The sequence below is a fragment of the Myzus persicae genome, unplaced genomic scaffold (assembly GCF_001856785.1).
Source record: "Myzus persicae strain clone G006 unplaced genomic scaffold, MPER_G0061.0, whole genome shotgun sequence".
In the NCBI taxonomy this organism is placed as follows: Eukaryota; Metazoa; Arthropoda; class Insecta; order Hemiptera; family Aphididae; genus Myzus; species Myzus persicae.
The window spans coordinates 917,541-938,641 of NW_019102308.1; the positions used below are offsets into that span (position 1 = coordinate 917,541).

The following is a 21,101-nucleotide window of genomic DNA, read 5'->3' on the forward strand; positions in this document are numbered from 1 at the left end:
ATAAAAAATAAATATTTTTTTGAATATATTTTGATCATTTCTTATACATGAACACTATAATCAAAGTATACACAATAAATACTCAATGCAATATTATTAAAAATTTAAATATACAAATAATGTCTATGAGTATTACAATTTTCTAAAAGCTTATGATTACATCTTATGATTCATATCATTTTTGACTAATTACATACGTTTACAATAAATTGCAAACACAATATTATAATTTATCACATTAAATGATAAATAAATTTATTATTATTAAGTTGAGTATTATTCTACACTAAAACAATTTTAAACTATTTAATATAATATTGCTACAATATTTTGAACCACAAGGAAGCCAAATGTTTATAATTAATAATTTAGGTATTTATGTTATCGTTGAAATTCTAATTAGGAAATAAGTATCATATTATTTATGGCATTATATATTTACAATAAAAAGGAAAAATAAATTAATTCAGTCGAAAAAACTAAAAATATGTAGTAGTGTAAAATATAATTTCATAATTTATAAATGAAGTTTTAATACAGTAATATGAATTAAAACCTATTAGCATAATGAAGTGAACAACACTAAAATTATTAAAAAATGGAACTACATACTTTAAAATATAAATTTGGTAAGTAAGATCTTTCTTCATAAAAGAAAATCAAATTTAATATGTATCTATAAACATACAAATGGCTTTGATTATTGTATGTTTGAAAATTAAATACACTCAAGATATTATAAAAATTAAAAACAATAGCATAACACATTGCACCTTTTATTATATTACGGTAAGCCGCCAACATTTCTTTAATAAATATTTTGATCATTATAAATAAAAAAATTTTACTATCATAACAAACAAATAGTCAAAAATACCAAAGGTACATTTGTAATGAGAGAAGGAAATAATTAGACTTGTAAAAGTAGTCTAATGATTACAATAATACATCAAAAAAAAAAAAAAAAAATAACAACGAACGAACTTTTTAAATTTAGGATTTATTTTTTTTATCCAGCTATCGAATTATCTGCAAAAATGTTATTTTTTATTCCCTTCTTACATATACTCATTGTGTTTAATTGTATAGATTGTATATTTCTTGTAAAAAAAAAAAAAAAAATAACAATTGTAATACTTTTTAAATTTAGGCCGAATAATTTTATAAGCTCTTAAATCTTAATAAATAAATTGCACATAAAAATGTTTATATAGCACTATAAATGTTAATTAACAATATTTTTCTCATACATCTCAAAATCATTTTTAGTATTATAGCGCAAAGGAACTAATGATGGGCAATATCAAAAAATGTTAATTTTGATTCTCTTTTCATTTCAATATTCATTACATTTCTTAGTTTTTTTAAAATAATATTTATACTTAATTTTTAACTATTTAAAAATAATACTTATTTTAATTTTTGCACAGTAATTTTTACAAATGTATATTTTGTAGTAGTATTATTGTAAATCAATCATTCATAGGCGCATAAACTTTTTTTAATTTTTGGTTTACATAAAAAAAGAAAGCATTTTATTTGATGATTAATTATAGATATTGATACTGATTTGGCTATCAACAAAATAAAAAATACTCTGCATCACTAAAAGCAACTAATTAAACTAGTTAAGTCCGAAGAAAAATAATATGCATTTGAATTTGATCAAACTGCAATATATAACTAGGGCTCGGAAGTTGGACGAGTTGCAAATATTTTTTCTACGGTTTGCTTTATAGCAGACCAAGGAAGAATTAATTTTAAACGATGTTATAATAATAACCAAAAATTTTAAATGTTAAATTTATAAACAGTTTTTAAATGTTTTCTTTTTCATTATCTATGTATTCAGTTTAACTTATTGAGAGAACAAAAAGCAGATTTTTCTACTATTAAGAAAATGTTTGATAATGTTCAATTAATTTATGTGAAACTTACTAATAATTATTTTAATGCCTGACCATAGTCGGTAAGATATAACACGGCTGACCAGTGTCAACAATTTACATATATGAAAAAGCAGAATGCAATTATTATATATTATTTTGGCATAAGATGTATCATATATTTAATTTTGTGATATTTATTTATAACTAAATGATAATTAATTAAAACATTTTTAAAAGTAACTATTCATATATTTGGGGCCCATGTATTAGATTTGTTAGCAGACAAAAACAATTCATACCAACTACCATTTGCCATAAGTTATTTAAAATATTATATCATGATAAATCATAATCATCGTAAAGTATATAAGGTAGCATCACCATATTTTGTGTGTCCATGTGCAGAATATCCTTGTTATTTACCATGTTAATTAATATTTTTAATATAGTATAAAAACTTTAAGTGTTTATTTTACTTGATGCAATTGCAGGCAAACATAAAACTGATGACAAAAATTTTTCCTCATTTATTTCTGTTGTTTTTTTTTCTTTTTCATTATTATTTAAGTAAAAATGGTAGAAACTTCAACATTTCACTGTAACATAAATACTATAACTTTCATTCAAAATAATATTTTTGAATTTTTAAGTTTTTTTATAGATAATATGTTGGTAAAAAAAGTTTTTTAGCCAAAAAGCTTAAATGTAATAATGTATTTTTTTTAAAAATTAAAAAAGTTGTGGCACATACAATCTTTTGTACAATGAAAGATTTTATTTTAATTTTTTTATTATTTTAGCAACACAAGTTGATATCACAAAATCAAATATATTATAATATGATTTAAGACTATATGCAAAAATAATATTTTATTATATTCTGTTAATTTGTGTATGTAAGTTTTTGACACTGGTCAGACATACTTTATCCTTCTGATCATAATTATCTAGACACAGCAATTAGTAAATACAATTGTTTTTGAATTTTGAATAATAAAATATTGTAGTTTTTTTTGCATATTTGTTGGTTTTAATTCCTATAACTTCCAAGCACTAATTATAACAGTACTTAATGGTTACATTGTATGAATACTTCTGGTTCATAAGCTTTCTTCAAGATTATACAAATTTATACACAATTTATTTCTAAACCTTAATCAATCAAAAATAATGAACATACAAGAAATTAAAAATTGAATAAAGTTATAAATATGCAAAATTAGCAAAAGATAATTTTATTTATATACATTTGTGACCTAGATGTCTTTCTTAAATATTATCGTTTTCACTGATTTATTCAATAATGGTCACCCAACAATTTTATATGAATAAAAGAAATAAAAAACGATATAATTATGTGTTTTAAAAAATTAATAAAGTTTTTTAAATTGCTTTCTATGACCAATCATTAAGTATTTAACTATTCACAAATCATTATACCTTAGGTTTGAATAGCAGTTGTCATTTCTCTGTGTATTGCAGCCAATTCTTGTATACGGACAAATAGGCTATTGTTGAGTGTATCTATAACACGTCGTTGGGATTCTTGTGCTGCCAAAGCTGTTTCCAATTGTGCTTGTGCTAGACTGACAGCAGCTTGAAGTTCCGCGTTCTCTTGACTGAGAACCTAAAATAAAAAAAATGTTTTAATTTATTTTCTTTTTAATAATCTGAGTAGTTCAGTTTTTTTTATTACCTTGCATTTTTCTTCAAGTGGCATTCTATTCATATTCATTTTTTGGATTTCTTCATTTTTACTTTTCAATTCGCCATCGAGGTTTTCAACTTTTAAGCGTAGACTAGTTAACTCATTTCTTAACTCTGAAGCAACTTCTGATCCTCCTAAAGATAATGAGTAAAATATTATTCAATGTTTTAAATATTATTATTAATTTGTTAGCATAAATTATAAACCAATTTACCTTTGGCTACTTCAGCGTCAAGGTACCTAGTTTTTAATCGTTGATTTTCCTCTTTATACGATTGCAATTGACGTTTCCATTCATCTACATTAGCTGTGCTTTCTTGTAATGCATTGGTTAATCTTAAGTTATTGTTTTTTAGTGTCTGAAGTTCAATTTCCCATTTTTTTGCATTTGCTGAACTAAATACAAAAGAAGGACATGACAAATATATATAAAAAGATTTTTCCGAATTTTAAATTATTAACGATAATTTTACCTATGAGTTAAAGCTAATTTTAATCTTTCATTTTCATATTTTAATTGAGATTCAGGTAACATTGAATTTCCACCACTCATGCGTCCATCATTGCTTCCTTGATGTTTTGGACTCTCCGCGGCCTAGATATAAAATGTAAATTGTCTGATGAATCCAATTGTTATAAAATGTTAGTATTAATATTCATTACATGATTAGCATTGGAAATCATAGTTTTAGACATCTGGTTAATCATTTGTTCAGTTGAATTAGTATCTTCCGGGGTAGTATTTGGATCTGTGGGTGTCATGTTGGGAGGTTCAATAATACTTTGACCGTCAGATGACTGACTAATACGAGTAGTTACAGGACTAGCATTAGCACTTGTAATTGGTGTTGTTGAACTCATAAACGCTTGTTGAATCTGCTGTGGTCCACTTACTGCCGATTGTCTTGTTTTTTCTTTTACTTCTTCAAACTTGTGTATGAACTAATAAAATAATTAGATGGTATTTATTATTTATGACAGGAACATTATATTTAAAATGTAAATAGTTATCTAAGAATGTTTAATTAATTAAATTAATACTTTATTCAGTTCTTGTTCAGAAGAAAACCCAAGGCCATAAACAGTATTAGCCCTATTGTCGGTCCACTGACCAAATTTTTGTGATGTTTTTGTAAATGACATATTTGGAGTTATTGTACTGTTTATGACGGCCTAAAATATGTGAACATAAAGACATTTGTTAATGATGATTAGCTTTTAATTCTTTAAACATAGATAGTAGACACATACTTTGCTTCCTTCCACACTAATGATGCGATATAATGCCCGGTGGGAGTCGAAAAAGAATGAGACATTGACAGCCACCGTCGATGCTGATATCCATGATTTTTTTGTCTTGGGATCTATGTGGAATACATGGGCCTTGCATGTGAATATCGGCTGCTCTCTAAAGTAAATAATTCAATTTCGAAATTATAGATTAATAAATAAATAAACATATTAAACACAACGACACTTACCCCATGTTATCCTTTCCCAGAGTCATAGCCATTAACAAAAAGTGTTGTTTGGAATTCTTAAATCGTGTCAACCGGTTCAACGGGCAACTGTAAAATAAAAATTGACAAATCGTCGATATTGAACACCTTTAATGTCAACAATAATAATTTACACTTTTTGTCCGGTGCTATGATAATTCCGTAAGCGACAAAATGTATAGCTGGAGGTACAGTAGGTACGCGACCCGGGACTTGGACGTTTTGCGGGCCGAATATTTGTTTATCAATCAATCTCGACGAATACGCTTTTCTGATAAGAAAACAAATTGACCAGAAAATGCGCGTGCGCACCGCGGACCAACGCCCATTTGCGCTTGCGGTCTCGTTTATCTCCATAGCAAACAACTTTTTTAATGTTTATAATAAAAAGTGGTGTTTATCTCGTCGTTATCACCACGGATTGAAAACAAATAATAATAATGATAAAAATATTTGTATTAATATTTTTATCACTGTGGTCTTATCTACGCTAATAACATTCTGAACGATAAATTTTGCTCTGAGCCTGACGCCTGTCGACTGTCGAGTACTGTAAGTGCCTAATGCCGATGACCGCCAAGTGCTAACTGTCGACATCGACATGGCCAGTCGTAGTGATGAGTGTTTTCGGCGGTGAACTTTGTCTTTGTGTCATCGGAAACCATAGAATTAAGATAAACGTCATCTGACTGTGCTGGTCGTTGGTGTTGAATTTTCGCCACCAGCTCAAATGATATGATATATATATCTGCTGATTGTGATTGATTGGTTGTGCAAGAATCGAGTTGGTGTTTATTATTGTTTTATAAGTTTTCAATCAAAAGTTCCAAAGTTTGAGGCAAAATCGTTTTCCTATCTTACCATTGCCCATATACTTTTTTTTTACTGAATCGAGTTATTCGGTTTATATTAAACCATTAGGTATTTCTATGCATGTTGATCATTGGATTTCTTTTACCCAGGTATGATGTATAATCTGCAAAATTTGTTTTTGTTGTCGATGAACTAACAGAAATGTAATGATAAAATGTGTTCTTTATAATTATTTTAGTGAGATTTTTATTAAATTTGTTCTTTAGGATATGATATGGAGAAAACTCAAGAAACTGACACAACCGCACTGATTTCTGATATAAATGATATTGCAATACAAGATACAGTAATTACTAACTCTGTTACTGAAAATGAGCCTGAACCGAGTAGTTCAGAACAGGGGAGTTCTTATGATATTTTATTTGATCAACTTAAAGAAAATAACAAACATATATTTGTTTTAAGTACAGCCGGTAAACCTATTTACACACGGTAAATATAATGTTAATAGACATGTGTGGAACAAATGCAGTTGATCGGACAACCTTCATGTTTTATTAAGATGTAGATTACAAAAAAAAAATATTATTATATTTGGTTTCCAGTAAATTGCATTTGTTCCTCAACAATAAAACTTTTATTAATTTTCCTTTTACACATTTCGTGTATAGGTTTGGAAACGAAAACCAAATGGCCTCCCTCTTTGGTTTAATGATAGCTCTAGTGTCAGTGACCCAAGATTCAAATGACACATTGCAGTCGATTTGCTGTGGTCAGACTCGAATAGTGTTTTTAAATAAGGATCCTCTTATACTGGTCGGTGTTTCTCAATCTTCTGAGCCTAATGACCAAATTAAAAAACAATTAACGTAATTTATAATATACCATAAATACGTCTAAAACTAAATTAGTAAAGTATGAATAATTTTGAATTAATTTGTGTTTTGCTTTCAGATATGTCTATAACAATATAATTAGTACATTGACATTAACCCAATTAAAAAAAATCTTCCACAATAGAACTAATTTTGATTTGAGGCGATTAATGAGTGGATCTGAAAGATTGATCGACAAACTTATAACGTTCACTGAGAATGATCCAGGATTTTTATTAGATTCCATTAGTTGTCTACAAATGCCATCTAGTAGCAGAGATAAAATAACTCAAACTATATTGACACAATGCAGTAAAATAAAAGTAAAAAAACAATGATATATTTTTAATTATTTTATTCGTTGTTAATAAATGTTTAATTTTTTTAGAATTTAGTATTTGGTTTATTGATTGCTCAAAAACATGTAATATCGATTGTACGTATGAAAAAATACTCGCTGCATGTATCTGATATTCACTTAATATTAAACCTAATCAATTCAACAGAATCGTTTAAAACAGCAGAGAGTTGGACACCTATTTGTTTACCTACATTTGATTCTAGGTAATATATTCTTTAAATACATTTAAACAAAAGGTTAAATCAAAATAATCCCATCTTTGTGTTTGTGTTTATAACTTTTTCAGTGGTTACATGCATGCTCATATATCATATTTGGCAGAAGATTGTCAAGCATGTCTAGTTTTGTTAACAATCGATCATAATCTTTTTTTTGCACTATCAGATGCCAAAAGAAAAATCACTGAAGTTTGTTTTATTTACTTACTGTTTTTATACTTATCTTGCTTCATTTCAGTCATTTATTGGACTGTATGAAAATATTATTTACTTATAATAAATAAATAAATGTTTTTTTCTTGTAATAGAAAATGCGTTGCAATGATTGTCTCCATGCAATCAACGAAGCAATTATTCGCCAACCCGTCAGTTTAGCACGAGCAAATATTACAGGGTTACGGCATCTTTTGTACAAGAACAAAAACCGCTCACAACACTGGTGCCCTCCATTTACTTCCCCATATAATACCACTGAACTACAACAAAACCTCATGTCAGTATATAGTTCATTGATCAGCCAAATGAATTTCCCTGGGCGTACATTGAAAGTGATTTTTCAACAATTAACAGCTGAAACTATGCTTGCTTGGGTATATAAATTATGTATAATATGCTTATATTTCATTGAAGAATTATATTGGACGTTAAACGATATGAGTAATTTTGTTTTAGGCAACTGACGATGTTGAATTGTATATGAGTTTTGAGCCACTTGTTTCTAAGGAATGTGCAACAAATGCAGTAACTAAACTAACACAATGGATGAAAAAAGAAGAGGATTCATTATTTATATTTAATATTCCCATGTTTTAAAATCAACCATTGTATGAAATTGAATCCAGAATTTGTGATAATACTAATTATACATTAATAGGTAAATATATATATATAAATATACTTAAGAATTATAAATAATTGTTATACATTTTCAACTTTATAAGTTCCTCTATATTATATTTCTTTATATCTGCAGATATGTTGGAAAAGTATGTTAAATAGATAAAATTAAAAAAAAATTAAGAATGTTAGTTAAATATTTTTACAGTTAGTTTTTTCATTAATATTGGTAATTATATGAATTCATACTATTTAAGAAAAATATAAATTATTTAAACTGTGAATATATTAATATGGTATTAATAACTGTCCAGGTATAAAATATTGGCATGAGAATTGTACTTGTATAGTTATTAATATTCAAATATGAATTATATATTAATTTATTACTCACTCAATGTAATATAAATTGTAAAATTGTGAAATACTTAACTTATTATTGCATTTATGTTATACTAGTGTGGTATGATGAAATTTATACAAACAAATTAAATTGTTATTGTTTTTTATAATAACCAAAATTAAATTGTTATTGTTTTTTATAGTAACCGAAATATAATTTTTTAATTATTTTTTGATTTATTAATCCCTCCCCCTTTTCTATAAGGATTGATAGTGTTATCACTTGTTAAAATCTTAAATAGGTTTTAAAATTTTTAAATGTTTATTTGTTTTCTGTTTATACATCCTGTATTTTGGTAATTTATTATAAATATAAAATGTGTGTGATACTGTGGTTTAATTATTTTCGATAGAATATGAGAGCTGAGTAACTGCTATTAATGTAATCATCATAATAAATTTCACAATGAGTCAGAACCAGCAAATTGATTCCACTTATGTTGTGATCGGTGGAGGTATTGCAGGTATAAGTTGTGTTGAAGCTTTGAAATTATATACAACAGAGTCAGTGCTTTTAATTTCAGAAACACCAATTGTTAAAGTGGTCACTGATATAAAGTTTCACACTAAAATTGCCGCAGGATTCAAAGTTGAGGATCGAAATCTCCAATGCATTGAGAATACAGAATACATAATAGATACAATTATAGCAATTAACTCAATAGAGCATATAATTTATACTGCAAATCATCGGGAAATCAAGTATAAAAAATTGTGTTTGTGTACAGGCGCTACTCCAAAACTATTGGAAGACAAAGATTATGTTATTGGATTGCGTGATACACATTCTGTAGAGTACTTTCAATCAATTATTGGTACTGCTAAAAGAATATTGATTGTTGGTAATGGAGGTATCGCAACAGATTTAGTGTATAAGTTAAATGGTATTGAAATTATTTGGGTTATTAGGGATGAACACATAAGTTCACATTTCCTGGATGCCGGAGCAGCAGAATTTTTTAGTAACTACCTTAACACTCAGCAATCAAGTGACAGAGTAATAAAAAGATTTAGGTATTCTGGAGAACGTACCTCTGGAGCTGCACTAGGTCCTGATTGGCACTGTGGTGCAATGTTTGGAAACCGCGAAGGTAAAAATGTTATTATTGAGTATAAGACTGAAATAAAAAATATTTCTAAAAGCGATCTAGTAAGGATAGAATTAACTAACGGAAAAGTGTATGAATGTGATTTTATTGTGTCTGCTACTGGAGTAACACCGAATAGCAATTTTGATATAAGAGACGGTACAAGTGTTGACATTGCTGGCGATGGTGGTATTAAAGTAGACTGGAAAATGGAAACAAATCTGCCAGATATTTTTGCAGCTGGTGATGTATGCACAGTAGATTGGACTTCAGAACATTGGTTTCAAATGAGACTGTGGACTCAAGCAAGACAAATGGGAATGTATGCTGCCAAGTGCATGCATTCTAAACACATAAATGAAACATTGTTGCAAGACTTTTGTTTTGAACTGTTTACTCACGTAACATCATTTTTTGGATTTAAAGTTATATTACTAGGTTTATATAATGCACAAGGATTGGAAAAGAAGGATTGTGAGCTGTTAGTTCGTGTAACCAACGGCCAAGAATACATTAAATTAGTATTACAAAACGGAAGAGTAGTTGGTGCAATGCTTATTGGGGATACTGATCTCGAAGAAATGTGTGAAAATTTAATACTGAACAAAATTGATGTAACTAATTTAATGGATGATTTGTTAGATCCTAATATTGATATAGATGATTATTTTGATTGAATTCAAATTATTTATTTATTGAAAAAATATACATTTATTTACAAATGAAATTGTTGTTTTACTTTCTGTAAGGTGATCTAGACCTATGTCTTCTTGACCGTTCTCGATCATGACTTCTACTTCTTCTATGTCGGTCTCTATCTCTTCTATCGCCCCTATCACGATCTCTTCGATCTCGGTCTCTATCTCTATTCCTCTTTTCACGCTCTCTGTCTCGTCTTTTTTCTTTTACAGGAGAATGTTTATTTCTGTGCTCCTTTTCTCTTCTTTTATCTGTAGGCTCTTCTTCATCTGATGATTCAACACCTTCTTCTATGTCCTCTTCAAGTATAGACACTTTGGGTTCCAGCTCATTGTTTTCTTCCAGCACATGTCTGCTTTGTATACGTGGCAATATAACGTCACAAACACGCTCATCTCGTAGCAGTGAGTCAATAAATTCATCTATGTATATAAGCTCGAACTGGCCGTCACGATTTTGTCTTCTCAATTTACGACTGTCAGCCAATAATGGTTCCAGATATTTATAACAATCCACAGACGAGCCTGTCAAACGCATATAAAATGCCCCAAGCGCGCGGACGTATTTGAATTCTTCATTTTTTATGAACTCCACGATGATGTCTTTTTCTGGTTGTATTTGTAACATCTTCAACGTCAAACATAAGAAAGGTGTGGGTTTGATATTACCGCCAAACACTCCTCCTATAAACCGCATTAACATGGCTTTGTCCACTAGCAACTCGGCAGACAAAGCAAAGCATTCTTCTTTCCAGAATTTATTGTCGTAAATACGAGACCGGATGATCTTTTCGATCAAATACTGAGGATTTGTCCCGTGAATGGTTTTTGCATCTTTAACCGTTCGATTGGCCATCCTTTTGTCGAGTACTAACTGTTAAATAATAATAATTGACAAGTTATATTAGGTATGTGAATAATCAATTTTTAGTAAAAACATTGAACTTACATAGTATTAACTATTTAACCACCTTACGGAATACGGCCGAAACAGCTCACACAAGTCACTATAAGTGGTGAGTGGTGACTGAAATGTATCAATATTCAATAATTTAATTTAACCAATTAATTGGTACCGTCCACGGCGTGTCGGCGGTCGGTGTATCGTGTATGAAAATATATATATGTATTATGTATTATGTAAACGATAATACGACAGGAGACTGGGACAGCTGTAGCTTGCCGATTTCCAGAGGATAATTCTAAATACGACAATATATCGATTATAAACTTACAATCAGACCAGAATACAGTGTTGCCATGTCCTATAACAGACAACGCTTACAGAACACTGCATCCAGCTTAGACAGTTTGGTTTTAACTTTTAGTATCCATTATCCTTCCAATGACCGCGTCGGGTGTCCATGTGTCACGAATCACGATCCACCCGGAGTCCGGACCCGGGGTGTTCCGGTCGGTCGTGATCTTGGACTCTTGGTGTCTGGCCATGGCACTTCGAGTAAGATACTGAATAGGCGGGGTAGCTCGGGGCAATGGGCCTCCCGTAGACTCTGGTGAATTTTCTATTTTATTTATTTTCGGCAGCCGATAAAAAGCATTGTTTCGGCCGTGTCCGTTTTTATCGGTCGCCTTCAAAAAGCTAATCTAAGCTAAACTGGGATTTAAATAATAAGATTTACCTATTAGCTTACATAGTATGTAGAATGTATTTATCAGACTTAAGCTGAAATTTTATTTAAGACGACCCCCCGTAAATATGTTCTAGATCCGCGCCTGGGGGAGGTTGGCTTATGACCATTGGCGCCCGCCATCCACGGGGCACGGACCTACCACTACGCTGTTAAGGCGTTTCTGCAAACCGCAAAATCAAGTACAAAAAATGAAGAGTTACAAAATACTGTAGTCCGCAGACCTGAAAATTTCGTTGCCTAAATTCCCGAAATTTAAAAATTGTACTGGGGAAACATTTTCTACTTCAATCATCCACTGCTGTAGAATACAGCACAGAATAAAGATTAGAGTGATGCCGTCTCAATGACTCAATATACTAACTAAATTTAAAGCAATAATTGATAATTATTAGCAAAAAATACCTACCAATTTACATGCATAATATATTAAGCTATATTAAGCGTTTTGGCAAGTAAGCTTAATATGAAATAGAGAATAATTTAATTAAAAACAATGGTTCATACAATAGGTAATGGGTTGACACTTATTATATATAAAACAATTATATGAATTAACTTTTTTAAAATTGCAAGAATTTTTTGTGACATCATATTGAATCTTGGTACAGTTAGGTATAGCATGTAATAGGTAGATGTTCTGGGTTCGGATTGAATTGTTAATTATTTAATCCAGATGATATTACAATAAAATATACAGCAAGAGCATAACAACATTGTATTATATTTTGTTTATTAGATAAAAATGTGTTGTTAATTATTACATATTAATATATTATGTACAATCATTAATTAATAATTAATGTAATAAATTTTTATAGGAAGATTATTTTTAAACTATAATTGATTTTAAAATTTAAAACTCGCCTGGTTAAGCCTTGGCGGTAATCAGTTAGCTTAGCAGAAAACATTTAGCATTCCCTTATATTTACCATAAAATATACAAACACTGCTATAAATAAGTAAATCAATAGTGTGTCTATTACTGTTACATACTTTTGTAATTTTGTATGAATATACATATGATAATTGAATGATTTCCCAATTCAAATATTTAAAAATGTGATCTATTAATAATTGATATATACTTTAATTGTTAGATTCTTAAATACATATAATATTTTAGTTCAATAATTTAACACATGAATATTAAATTTGCTGACAGTAAAAAATATTCATTCGATACAAAAAATATGCTTTGATAAGAAGGACAAGAAGCAGTACCAATCATCTACAGAAAATATTCAAAGACAATTTGATTAGTTTAATAAGTATTAAAAACAAAATATTTAGTTTTATATCAATTGAATGTTAGGAAAAAATAATAAAAAAGGGTTAGCATAATAATTATTGTTTATTTTCAGTTTGAGCTTGTTGTATTTTCATCTCTAGTACTTCAGTAACAACATTCTGTAACTTCTGTTTTTCTAACCCAATCTGTTGGATGCCTTCCATACGTTCCACAAGGAAGTTGACACGTCTTTTGAAGTATTGAATTGCGTCGTCAATCTCTAGCTTTAAAAAATATCCTGCACCTATGCACACTGTTACATGCTCGGGATTGGCTAATTGTCCAGCGGCGTACATGGACTTGGTTAAAGGAATCATCATGGATGTACCAGATGGTCGTCCTTTGGCACTTTCCAGTGCCTCTTGTGAACTAATGTACCTTTTCTGTGCTATCTTCAAAGATTGCAATGAGTCTTGTATTAAACTCACTTCTTTGTATACCTGTTCCTTCATTTTTGCAAGTTGCTGCACGTTCAAATTTTTTAGGTCAATCATTTTACCTGCCATGACTAAGGAAGTATAACTTCAAGAGGAATTTAGAAATATTAAATTAAACTGTGAAGACGTGAGATCTGATGTCGGTAGTCAGTAAGTTGCACTCAAAATCATTTCTTTAATCCTATCTTATCAACAAACATGTGCCAGAGCAGAGTTGATAAGACAGTGTATGCAAGATTACAACAAACCAAACAAAAATGTTGAACGATATGAATAAGGTGACTATATTTTTTTGATTTGTGTAATTCTGTATCTACTAAGTACTAATCACTAATCTGTAATCTATAGACATTAAACTCTTATTCAATTTTGATATTTGTCATTAGATTAAATAGATTATCTAAATTTTAAATATCAATAATGATCTTTTGATCTATAATTTTAATTTTAAGTTGCAGTTGTTACTTGTTAGTTATTTTATTTTTTAGTTTAAATATTTGACCTAATTAAAATTGGCCGTTTTTAATTAAATTACAAGTGTATAGATACATACATAATACATTTTTTTGTAGGTATCTAAGTGAAGTTATAAAATAACAAAATGGCACTGCGTGTGGCTGTTGCCCGTTTAAAAACAGTTACTGGAGGACCATCTTTATTACGTATAAACAATACATTTATTCGTTCAAAACATTTCAATAGTGAGTCACCGCTAGCTAAACATGCTAAAAAACGTACCAGCACAGTACGTTTAATAGGCGGTGGTGTAGCCATTGGTGTCGTAGTTGGAGCAGCATATTCATATTTCTCGGATTCAGAGCGAAAATTGCCTGGTGCAATAGTTAATACTCCTACACAAATACCAATCTTGAAAACATTACCTACCGATCTGAAGGTCACTCGTAAGGTATGCCATTACTCTAAACTTATAGCGACATTTAAATTGATTGTATTTGTAATTTATAATTTCAGGTACGACACAATAATGATGAGAAAGCTGATTTTATTTTATTTCAGTATCCAACTTGTCCATTTTGTTGTAAGGTACGAGCATTTCTTGATTATGTTAAGGTGCCGTATGATATCATTGAAGTAGACCCTATGCTCAAACAGCAAATAAGTTGGTCAGATTATAAAAAAGTTCCCATTCTATTAGTTAAATCGAGTAATGGTTACCAACCACTTACGGATAGCACAATGATCGTATCTGCTCTAGCTACTTATTTAAAAGATAAAACATTCAACATTGAAGATATTGCAAATTTTTATCCATCAATATCATATGTTGATGTAGACGGAAAGAGAAAGACAGACATTATGAACAAATATTTTATCATGAATGAAGATGAATCTGAAAAATCAAAACGTTTGAATTTTGAGTAAGTTTTTTTATTTTGAAATAAACTAATTAGCATAATAAAGTATTTTTTTTTAGTAATGAAAGACAATGGCGTAAATGGTCTGATGATACTTTGGTCCATGCACTTTCACCAAACGCTTACCGTACTCTATCAGAAGCTGTTGACTCTTTTAAATGGTTTTCAATAGTAGGTGAATGGGAGAAAAATTTTCCATTTTGGGAAACAAGTCTTATGGTATATGGTGGTGCCTTTATGATGTGGCTAATTAGTAAAAAATTGAAGAAAAAGTAATTTTATTAAAATATTTAATTATTCAGAATAATTTATGACTGTACAATGATTAAGGTATATGCTAAAAGAAGATGTACGCCAATCGTTATATGAAGAATGTAATATATGGGTGAATGCAGTGGAAAAAAATGGTGGAACTTTCATGGGAGGTAATAAACCAAACTTAGCCGATCTAGCTGTGTATGGTACTCTTTCAAGTATTGAAGGTTGTTTGGCTTTCAAAGACGTTCAGGAAAATACTAAAATAAATGTATGGTTTAGTAATATGAAAAAGGTTATACTATAATATTGTTCCTATTGTTGCCCTTTATTAAAATGCATTTACAAATGTCAAAATAATAAATAGAATGAAATTGGTTCAGTGATTTAATTTAAGAAAATTAGTCATTTTTTTAATAATCACTGAAAAATTTGTTTTTCAACAAAAATTAGCCATTTGTTATTATATCCTAGTTAACTTTCAATCCTGACCAATTTATCGATCACTCTAGATAGAAAGATAGAACAGTTTAACTATGTCGCAAGTTGCTCAATGAATGCTTTTATTTTTTTGACACTGCTGCTATTTATTATTTATTTTATAATTAAGTGCTTAACTACTAATAGGTATTTGAATTGAGAATGAAAATTATTTATGGAGTTGTATTATTTTTCTTAGTACAACCGTTCATTCTCCATAACAAGGCAATCAATTGCTTTAAACTAGGTTTAACATTTATGTTAATAATAACTGATAAGTGGTAAAGTTACATCAATATATAAATCAAAACATTATGATTCAATTTAAAATTGATAACTTACTTTACACACACATATCTAGAAAACTGGCTTACATTGAATTCCTTTTTCCATTATGAACAGGTCATTGTCACCACTCTCACGCAATGTAAATATTCACATAGACAAACTTTAAATGAACCTATACAACTAACCTTAACTGCGTCTATAACTTTTAGTTCTTTAAAATGTGTATATTTGAAGATATCGATTTTTATATAAAAAAACAATGGCGTTAAAGGTTACCCCTCGACACTCATGAGTGAATGTCGCATCAAAACCACACTACTAGTGATGGGTTAAAAATAACCGTATAAATCCTCTTAATTCATTAAAACTAAAATTTACAATTGTTGCAAAATATTTTTTTATTCTAGAAATACAAGAAAATAGTTCAAACTTGTACCTATATAATTTGTATTGTGTTAATGTTTTGTTTGAATAAATTATTGAGTTTACCTATTATAATTTACCAAAATATTCAACATCGCTGTCCTGTATTAGAGACTTTTAAAATCAAAAGTTTTCATTTCATTTAATTTATTAAATTATTATGTTAAGTAATCCAATTATAATATTTTCTTTAACCATCATTGTTGCTATAATATGATTTATATTAAAGGATTTATAATAATATGTTGAATTTATTTATACACAAAAATATGTTCTGAGAAAAATTATTTTTACTATTAAAAAATTAATCCATAATCATAACTCAATAAATTATAGATGTCCATTACATAGCATACAGAATATAATCATCATGTACTAAATTTGTCAAAGTTGAAAATGTAATAAACTCAATGATAAACTTTAAACAGAAATATTTTATTCTTGAAATGGTCAAAAATTACAATTTTTTTACGGCAATACTTTTCTTTTTAATAGATCCTTTTATTCTTTTAGCGTTGATTGACTGTTGTTTTCTATAACTCCTTATGTATTTTTTGTATTCCTTTTTCCTTAGCCAAGTTGGGTGTTGAACTTTTTTTGTTGTTTCCTTTAATGGTTCTACAGTTTTATCCACTTTAGTTTTTTCTTCCTTCTCTAGTTGAATTTTTTCGGCTTCTTCATTTTTAGCTTTGACTAAAAATTGATAACAGATTAAAGAATTGTACATTCAATTTAATACTAACTATACATTTTAAATATCCAGTTACTAAATTAATCAACATTATAAATGTGAAACATTACATTTGACATATGTTTCAGGTAAAAAATGAACAATGTCTAACATAACATACAGTTAATGCATATATTGGTATGTAATCTATGCTAATTAAAATGGTTTAGTACATGACACTGAATTTTCTGAATATATAAGTATATAACAATTAGATTACTATTTATTAGTCTATGTGCAAGACCTAATTAGTGCATTGTCATATCGAAATGTGTTAAACTTTTATATTAAACATTAGTATAGACTATATACCAATATATTATGTACTATTAGTCAAAAATAAACTGTAAATGGTAGACATTGTAACTTGTTAACATAATGTAAGTATGACACATTTACATTCTTGTTTAAAAGATCCTTGTTATGTATTCAAAATGAAAAAAAAATTTAATTATATAATAGAGTGCCCCAAAATTAACAAAGTCAATAAATACATTTTCTATTTTCTCCATATTATAATAGTTATACATTTAACAAAGAAATATGTTTTTGGTACAAATATATCAAATTTTAAGGGAATTATCTGTTAGTAGTACCTTATCACACCTTTTATTTAGAAATAAGAATGTTGGTATTTCGTTGACAAAATAAAACTGATATCGATCAAACCTAAAATATTTCAAAAGAGAAAATAATAATGATGGCTTAAGAGGTGTAATAAGATGCGAGATATCAATATACTTTCATTAATATACAACTGTACTGCGTAATTAAACAACATAAATATCGGGGAGATCTCAATTCTCAAATGCCCATTTTACAAGAGTATTTATTTGTACTCGACAAATTCATTATATCCCATAAGCGACTTAATGAAAGAAAATAAATTACCTAAACAAACGTGTTCAATTTCACCAGTTTCCTTGACTTCTATTTCTCCGGCGTTCACCAGCATCTTTTTCAATCTGTCCAATTCCTTCACGCCATATCTGATCCGCTTGATAGCCCTCATCTTCCGGCGCCACTTACTCCTTATACTCTTGGCCATTGTAATTAGATCAACGTAAAATAAATATTATGTAGTAATAACTGACCAAGAGCCAAGAATTGACTGTGAATCAGTGTGAAATACGATTGAACGTATTAAATATAGTGACGCAGTATCACCAGACGAAAGCACGTGAGCAAAAGAACAACAATTAACAACACAACTCACTTATCACAATGCGAGCTTATCAAACATACACTGTGATAATTTAATCTGTGGTATCAATTTTATAAATATTAGGTCTGGGCCTGGAAAAATTAAATGTAACCGTGATCGTGACAAAATATATTTATTTTCAGGGTACAAACCGGACACAAAACAATATTAATTGTTCTAATGTATTCTAAAATAACTATAATATTTAAGAGAAATTATTGGATGGAGCCGTTGGGGAGTTTTAAACCATACATTTTGAAAAAAAAAACAATTGTTAAATTTTTTTTTTTTAATGAGCGTTACCGAAAAACTATTTATTGAAATGTTTCTGTACTTTTTAAAACGAAGTTTGTCCCACCTTACATTTTTCTAACACGTGTATTATGAGAGGTAAAATTGTCAGAACTAGATGGAAAATGTGTAAGCTTTCAAGTTATATCAGATGCAACAACTTGAAACTTGAAAGCATCACTTAAAAATAATAATATAATTTTATATTCCAGAAATGTCTTATTAAATTTGACATCACATATAGCAGTTGGTAACGCTCTTCTATCAACTGTCAGTGTAACTGTGACACGGACATACTACGGAGACATTGGTACAAACGACGTGTCTACACGCGTCACGAACGTGTGTAGAACCGGTTGAGTTATCACATCACTGATAACAAGTTTAGCTGTGTTATCAACTATCAAGTGACAACTTCAAAATTAAAATTCGAAATAGAAAGGAAAAGTTAAACTAATCTAGTTTTTCAATCCAAAAAAAGTTAGTGACGAATGCTGTATAGAGATAATTGTGTTTTGTTAAGAATTAATCGAAAGACTTCTAGTAATGGCGGTATGTAATTATATTATTAGTAAATACTTATATTTAAATAGTTTACTGGACTAATGTTATATACATTTGATTTGTTTCTAACAGCCCCCAAAAGGTAAAACTGGCACTAAAGGCCAAAAACAAATACTTGAGGAAAACGAGGCCACATTGAAGTTTTATAGAAATATGATTGGAGCAGTTAGCGCTGTATACATAATAGTTCATTTGGCTTTTGGAAATGTTTTTTCTCTGACAAACATTGTAAGTATGATATTATTACTTAAAGTCAATGATTTAATGAAATAAAAGCAAACTTCTCCTTCTCTGAAAGGTCAAAGATTTTTTGTGTTGGTAAATATTTAAAGTATAGAAGGTAAATAGAACGGTTAGGGTTTTATAATTTCCTACGAAGAAAATAAAATGTTAAGTTATATTAAGTATTATGATGAAAAATTCTTCTTTTAATTGTTATTAATCTTTGTATTTAATTATATCCAATTATGTCTTAGTATAAACAATTAAAACAATAATATTTATTAATAAAACAATATTACTTTCAAAAATATCCATCAATATGATTCAGAATGATTTCTAGCTGCAACTTACATGAAAATCACTAACTATAGTACATTTGTTCATTCAATCTAAAATTACATGACCACAAAGAATATATAAAAAAAAAAATAGTATTTATATTCTCTTGGTCACAATTTAATATAACAGTGTTACGTATAATTCTTTTTTAAGCTGGATAATTTAATTTTCTTGTTGGAGGTCTTAATTTAAAATTATTTTCTTAATAGTTTTTTAGAACTCAGAACAATTAGTGCTGTGTGACAATGGCTACACTAATTTTACCAGTCTATAGTTGCTGTGGTCGGTTTCCTCTATTCTAATTTAGTTCAACTAGAATTAATTGTAGATAATATTATTATTGTACAACATTTAATTAGTTTTAAATTAATGCATTGCATAAAAATTCCATTAATTATTTTATTAGCATTGAATTATTTTGAGTATTAACTTTGTAATAATATTATTCAATAAATATTTTTATTTTTACAGTTTCTATATGCTCTTGTTATTGCATCACATGGTGGTAGCTATAAATTTATGGCATACATGTCAGTTGCTAAGTTTACTGAAAATGGTCAGTTACTAGATGCAGGCACAGATCTTAACATGGAAGGAGGTTTAGCTGAGTAATAATATAGCATTATTGTTGTAAAAAAATTATCATGGATATTTAACTATTTTAATATTATTTAATCTACATAATATTTTTTTTATTTTAGACATACCAAGGACTTGATTATATTAACATCAGGTTGCCAATTGTTATCTCTTATTTCTAATTATTTTTGGCTTCTGTGGCTCCTAGTAAGTTGAAAAAAAATAATTCTGTAAAATTGTGTAGATGTTATTTCATGAATTATATTTTAAAGGCTCCTGGTCAAGCATTCTGGATATTATGGAAAAACTTTTTAGGACCCTATTTTATGCAAAAAGCACCAGAAGAAAATTCACCAGAAATAAATGAGAAAAAACAAAAGAAATTGGAAAGGAGAAAAAAACGACAGCAAAATGTACGGTTTTAATGATTTTGGTTGATAAATTTTATTTTTGTTATAACTTTAAAATTGTTTTTTTTTATACTACTAGATATAACATTTTATAATTATGTCTAAACATTGTAATTCAATTTGTGTATTCTTTAAATAATATGTTCATATTTGTAATTATTAACATATACCTATA

General features: G+C 28.7%; 8 protein-coding genes across 9 annotated transcripts; 4 read left to right on the top strand and 4 right to left on the bottom strand.

The window, feature by feature from the left end:
• Positions 1-3,213: 3,213 nt before the first annotated feature.
• LOC111031776 (homer protein homolog 2) lies at positions 3,214-5,356 on the bottom strand. Its single transcript, XM_022311862.1, has 9 exons — positions 5,231-5,356; positions 5,079-5,165; positions 4,849-5,005; positions 4,639-4,770; positions 4,261-4,539; positions 4,071-4,192; positions 3,812-3,993; positions 3,586-3,731; positions 3,214-3,516 (listed from the first exon to the last, which is right to left on the bottom strand). The coding sequence occupies exons 2-9, from the start codon at positions 5,108-5,110 to the stop codon at positions 3,331-3,333; spliced, it is 1,236 nt and encodes a 411-aa protein (XP_022167554.1). The 5' UTR covers positions 5,111-5,165; positions 5,231-5,356; the 3' UTR covers positions 3,214-3,330.
• A 217-nt stretch (positions 5,357-5,573) lies between these two features.
• Positions 5,574-8,751, top strand: LOC111031774 (protein SAND). Its single transcript, XM_022311859.1, has 8 exons — positions 5,574-6,058; positions 6,176-6,401; positions 6,581-6,778; positions 6,864-7,107; positions 7,173-7,348; positions 7,432-7,552; positions 7,672-7,953; positions 8,036-8,751. The coding sequence occupies exons 2-8, from the start codon at positions 6,184-6,186 to the stop codon at positions 8,174-8,176; spliced, it is 1,380 nt and encodes a 459-aa protein (XP_022167551.1). The 5' UTR covers positions 5,574-6,058; positions 6,176-6,183; the 3' UTR covers positions 8,177-8,751.
• A 100-nt stretch (positions 8,752-8,851) lies between these two features.
• Positions 8,852-10,389, top strand: LOC111031775 (pyridine nucleotide-disulfide oxidoreductase domain-containing protein 1). Of its 2 annotated transcripts, XM_022311861.1 has the most exons (2): positions 8,852-9,066; positions 9,127-10,389. In XM_022311861.1, exons 1-2 carry the CDS (start codon positions 9,009-9,011, stop codon positions 10,365-10,367), a joined length of 1,299 nt encoding a protein of 432 aa, XP_022167553.1. In that variant the 5' UTR covers positions 8,852-9,008; the 3' UTR covers positions 10,368-10,389. The 2 variants fall into 2 exon arrangements, with proteins under 2 accessions (XP_022167553.1, XP_022167552.1); XM_022311860.1 differs by having other exon boundaries at positions 8,852-10,389.
• LOC111031777 (pre-mRNA-splicing factor 38) lies at positions 10,358-11,488 on the bottom strand. The gene is made up of 2 exons (XM_022311863.1): positions 11,338-11,488; positions 10,358-11,262 (listed from the first exon to the last, which is right to left on the bottom strand). Exon 2 carries the CDS (start codon positions 11,242-11,244, stop codon positions 10,426-10,428), a length of 819 nt encoding a protein of 272 aa, XP_022167555.1. The 5' UTR covers positions 11,245-11,262; positions 11,338-11,488; the 3' UTR covers positions 10,358-10,425.
• A 1,414-nt stretch (positions 11,489-12,902) lies between these two features.
• On the bottom strand, positions 12,903-13,969 carry LOC111031778 (prefoldin subunit 5). The gene has a single exon (XM_022311864.1). The coding sequence runs from the start codon at positions 13,832-13,834 to the stop codon at positions 13,385-13,387; it is 450 nt and encodes a 149-aa protein (XP_022167556.1). The 5' UTR covers positions 13,835-13,969; the 3' UTR covers positions 12,903-13,384.
• A 301-nt stretch (positions 13,970-14,270) lies between these two features.
• On the top strand, positions 14,271-15,716 carry LOC111031794 (prostaglandin E synthase 2). The gene is made up of 4 exons (XM_022311894.1): positions 14,271-14,672; positions 14,738-15,144; positions 15,201-15,413; positions 15,472-15,716. The coding sequence occupies exons 1-4, from the start codon at positions 14,367-14,369 to the stop codon at positions 15,701-15,703; spliced, it is 1,158 nt and encodes a 385-aa protein (XP_022167586.1). The 5' UTR covers positions 14,271-14,366; the 3' UTR covers positions 15,704-15,716.
• A 1,285-nt stretch (positions 15,717-17,001) lies between these two features.
• Positions 17,002-18,542, bottom strand: LOC111031797 (protein LLP homolog). The gene is made up of 2 exons (XM_022311896.1): positions 18,209-18,542; positions 17,002-17,280 (listed from the first exon to the last, which is right to left on the bottom strand). The coding sequence occupies exons 1-2, from the start codon at positions 18,363-18,365 to the stop codon at positions 17,045-17,047; spliced, it is 393 nt and encodes a 130-aa protein (XP_022167588.1). The 5' UTR covers positions 18,366-18,542; the 3' UTR covers positions 17,002-17,044.
• A 581-nt stretch (positions 18,543-19,123) lies between these two features.
• LOC111031796 (transmembrane protein 208) lies at positions 19,124-21,001 on the top strand. Its single transcript, XM_022311895.1, has 5 exons — positions 19,124-19,364; positions 19,449-19,604; positions 20,409-20,545; positions 20,639-20,723; positions 20,789-21,001. The coding sequence occupies exons 1-5, from the start codon at positions 19,359-19,361 to the stop codon at positions 20,939-20,941; spliced, it is 537 nt and encodes a 178-aa protein (XP_022167587.1). The 5' UTR covers positions 19,124-19,358; the 3' UTR covers positions 20,942-21,001.
• Positions 21,002-21,101: the final 100 nt, after the last annotated feature.

Bases quoted from the DNA above. Each gene is read 5' to 3' on its own strand.
- LOC111031776 (XM_022311862.1), bottom strand. From the start codon at position 5,110: ATGGCTATGACTCTGGGAAAGGATAACATGGG. The intron at 4,540-4,638 runs GTATTAATTTAA...TTATTTTATTAG, and splicing joins CTGAACAAGAACTGAATAAA to TTCATACACAAGTTTGAAGA. The intron at 3,994-4,070 runs GTAAAATTATCG...TTTTGTATTTAG, and splicing joins AAATTAGCTTTAACTCATAG to TTCAGCAAATGCAAAAAAAT.
- LOC111031774 (XM_022311859.1), top strand. From the start codon at position 6,184: ATGGAGAAAACTCAAGAAACTGACACAACCGCACTGATTTCTGATATA. The intron at 6,402-6,580 runs GTAAATATAATG...TTTCGTGTATAG, and splicing joins GGTAAACCTATTTACACACG to GTTTGGAAACGAAAACCAAA. The intron at 7,954-8,035 runs GTATATAAATTA...ATTTTGTTTTAG, and splicing joins CTGAAACTATGCTTGCTTGG to GCAACTGACGATGTTGAATT.
- LOC111031775 (XM_022311860.1), top strand. From the start codon at position 9,009: ATGAGTCAGAACCAGCAAATTGATTCCACTTATGTTGTGATCGGTGGA.
- LOC111031777 (XM_022311863.1), bottom strand. From the start codon at position 11,244: ATGGCCAATCGAACGGTTAAAGATGCAAAAACCATTCACGGGACAAAT.
- LOC111031778 (XM_022311864.1), bottom strand. From the start codon at position 13,834: ATGGCAGGTAAAATGATTGACCTAAAAAATTTGAACGTGCAGCAACTT.
- LOC111031794 (XM_022311894.1), top strand. From the start codon at position 14,367: ATGGCACTGCGTGTGGCTGTTGCCCGTTTAAAAACAGTTACTGGAGGA. The intron at 14,673-14,737 runs GTATGCCATTAC...TTATAATTTCAG, and splicing joins ATCTGAAGGTCACTCGTAAG to GTACGACACAATAATGATGA. The intron at 15,414-15,471 runs GTAATTTTATTA...ACAATGATTAAG, and splicing joins AGTAAAAAATTGAAGAAAAA to GTATATGCTAAAAGAAGATG.
- LOC111031797 (XM_022311896.1), bottom strand. From the start codon at position 18,365: ATGGCCAAGAGTATAAGGAGTAAGTGGCGCCGGAAGATGAGGGCTATC. The intron at 17,281-18,208 runs GTAATTTATTTT...ATCAATTTTTAG, and splicing joins AATTGAACACGTTTGTTTAG to TCAAAGCTAAAAATGAAGAA.
- LOC111031796 (XM_022311895.1), top strand. The intron at 19,605-20,408 runs GTAAGTATGATA...TTATTTTTACAG, and splicing joins TTTTTTCTCTGACAAACATT to TTTCTATATGCTCTTGTTAT. The intron at 20,724-20,788 runs GTAAGTTGAAAA...TATATTTTAAAG, and splicing joins TTTGGCTTCTGTGGCTCCTA to GCTCCTGGTCAAGCATTCTG.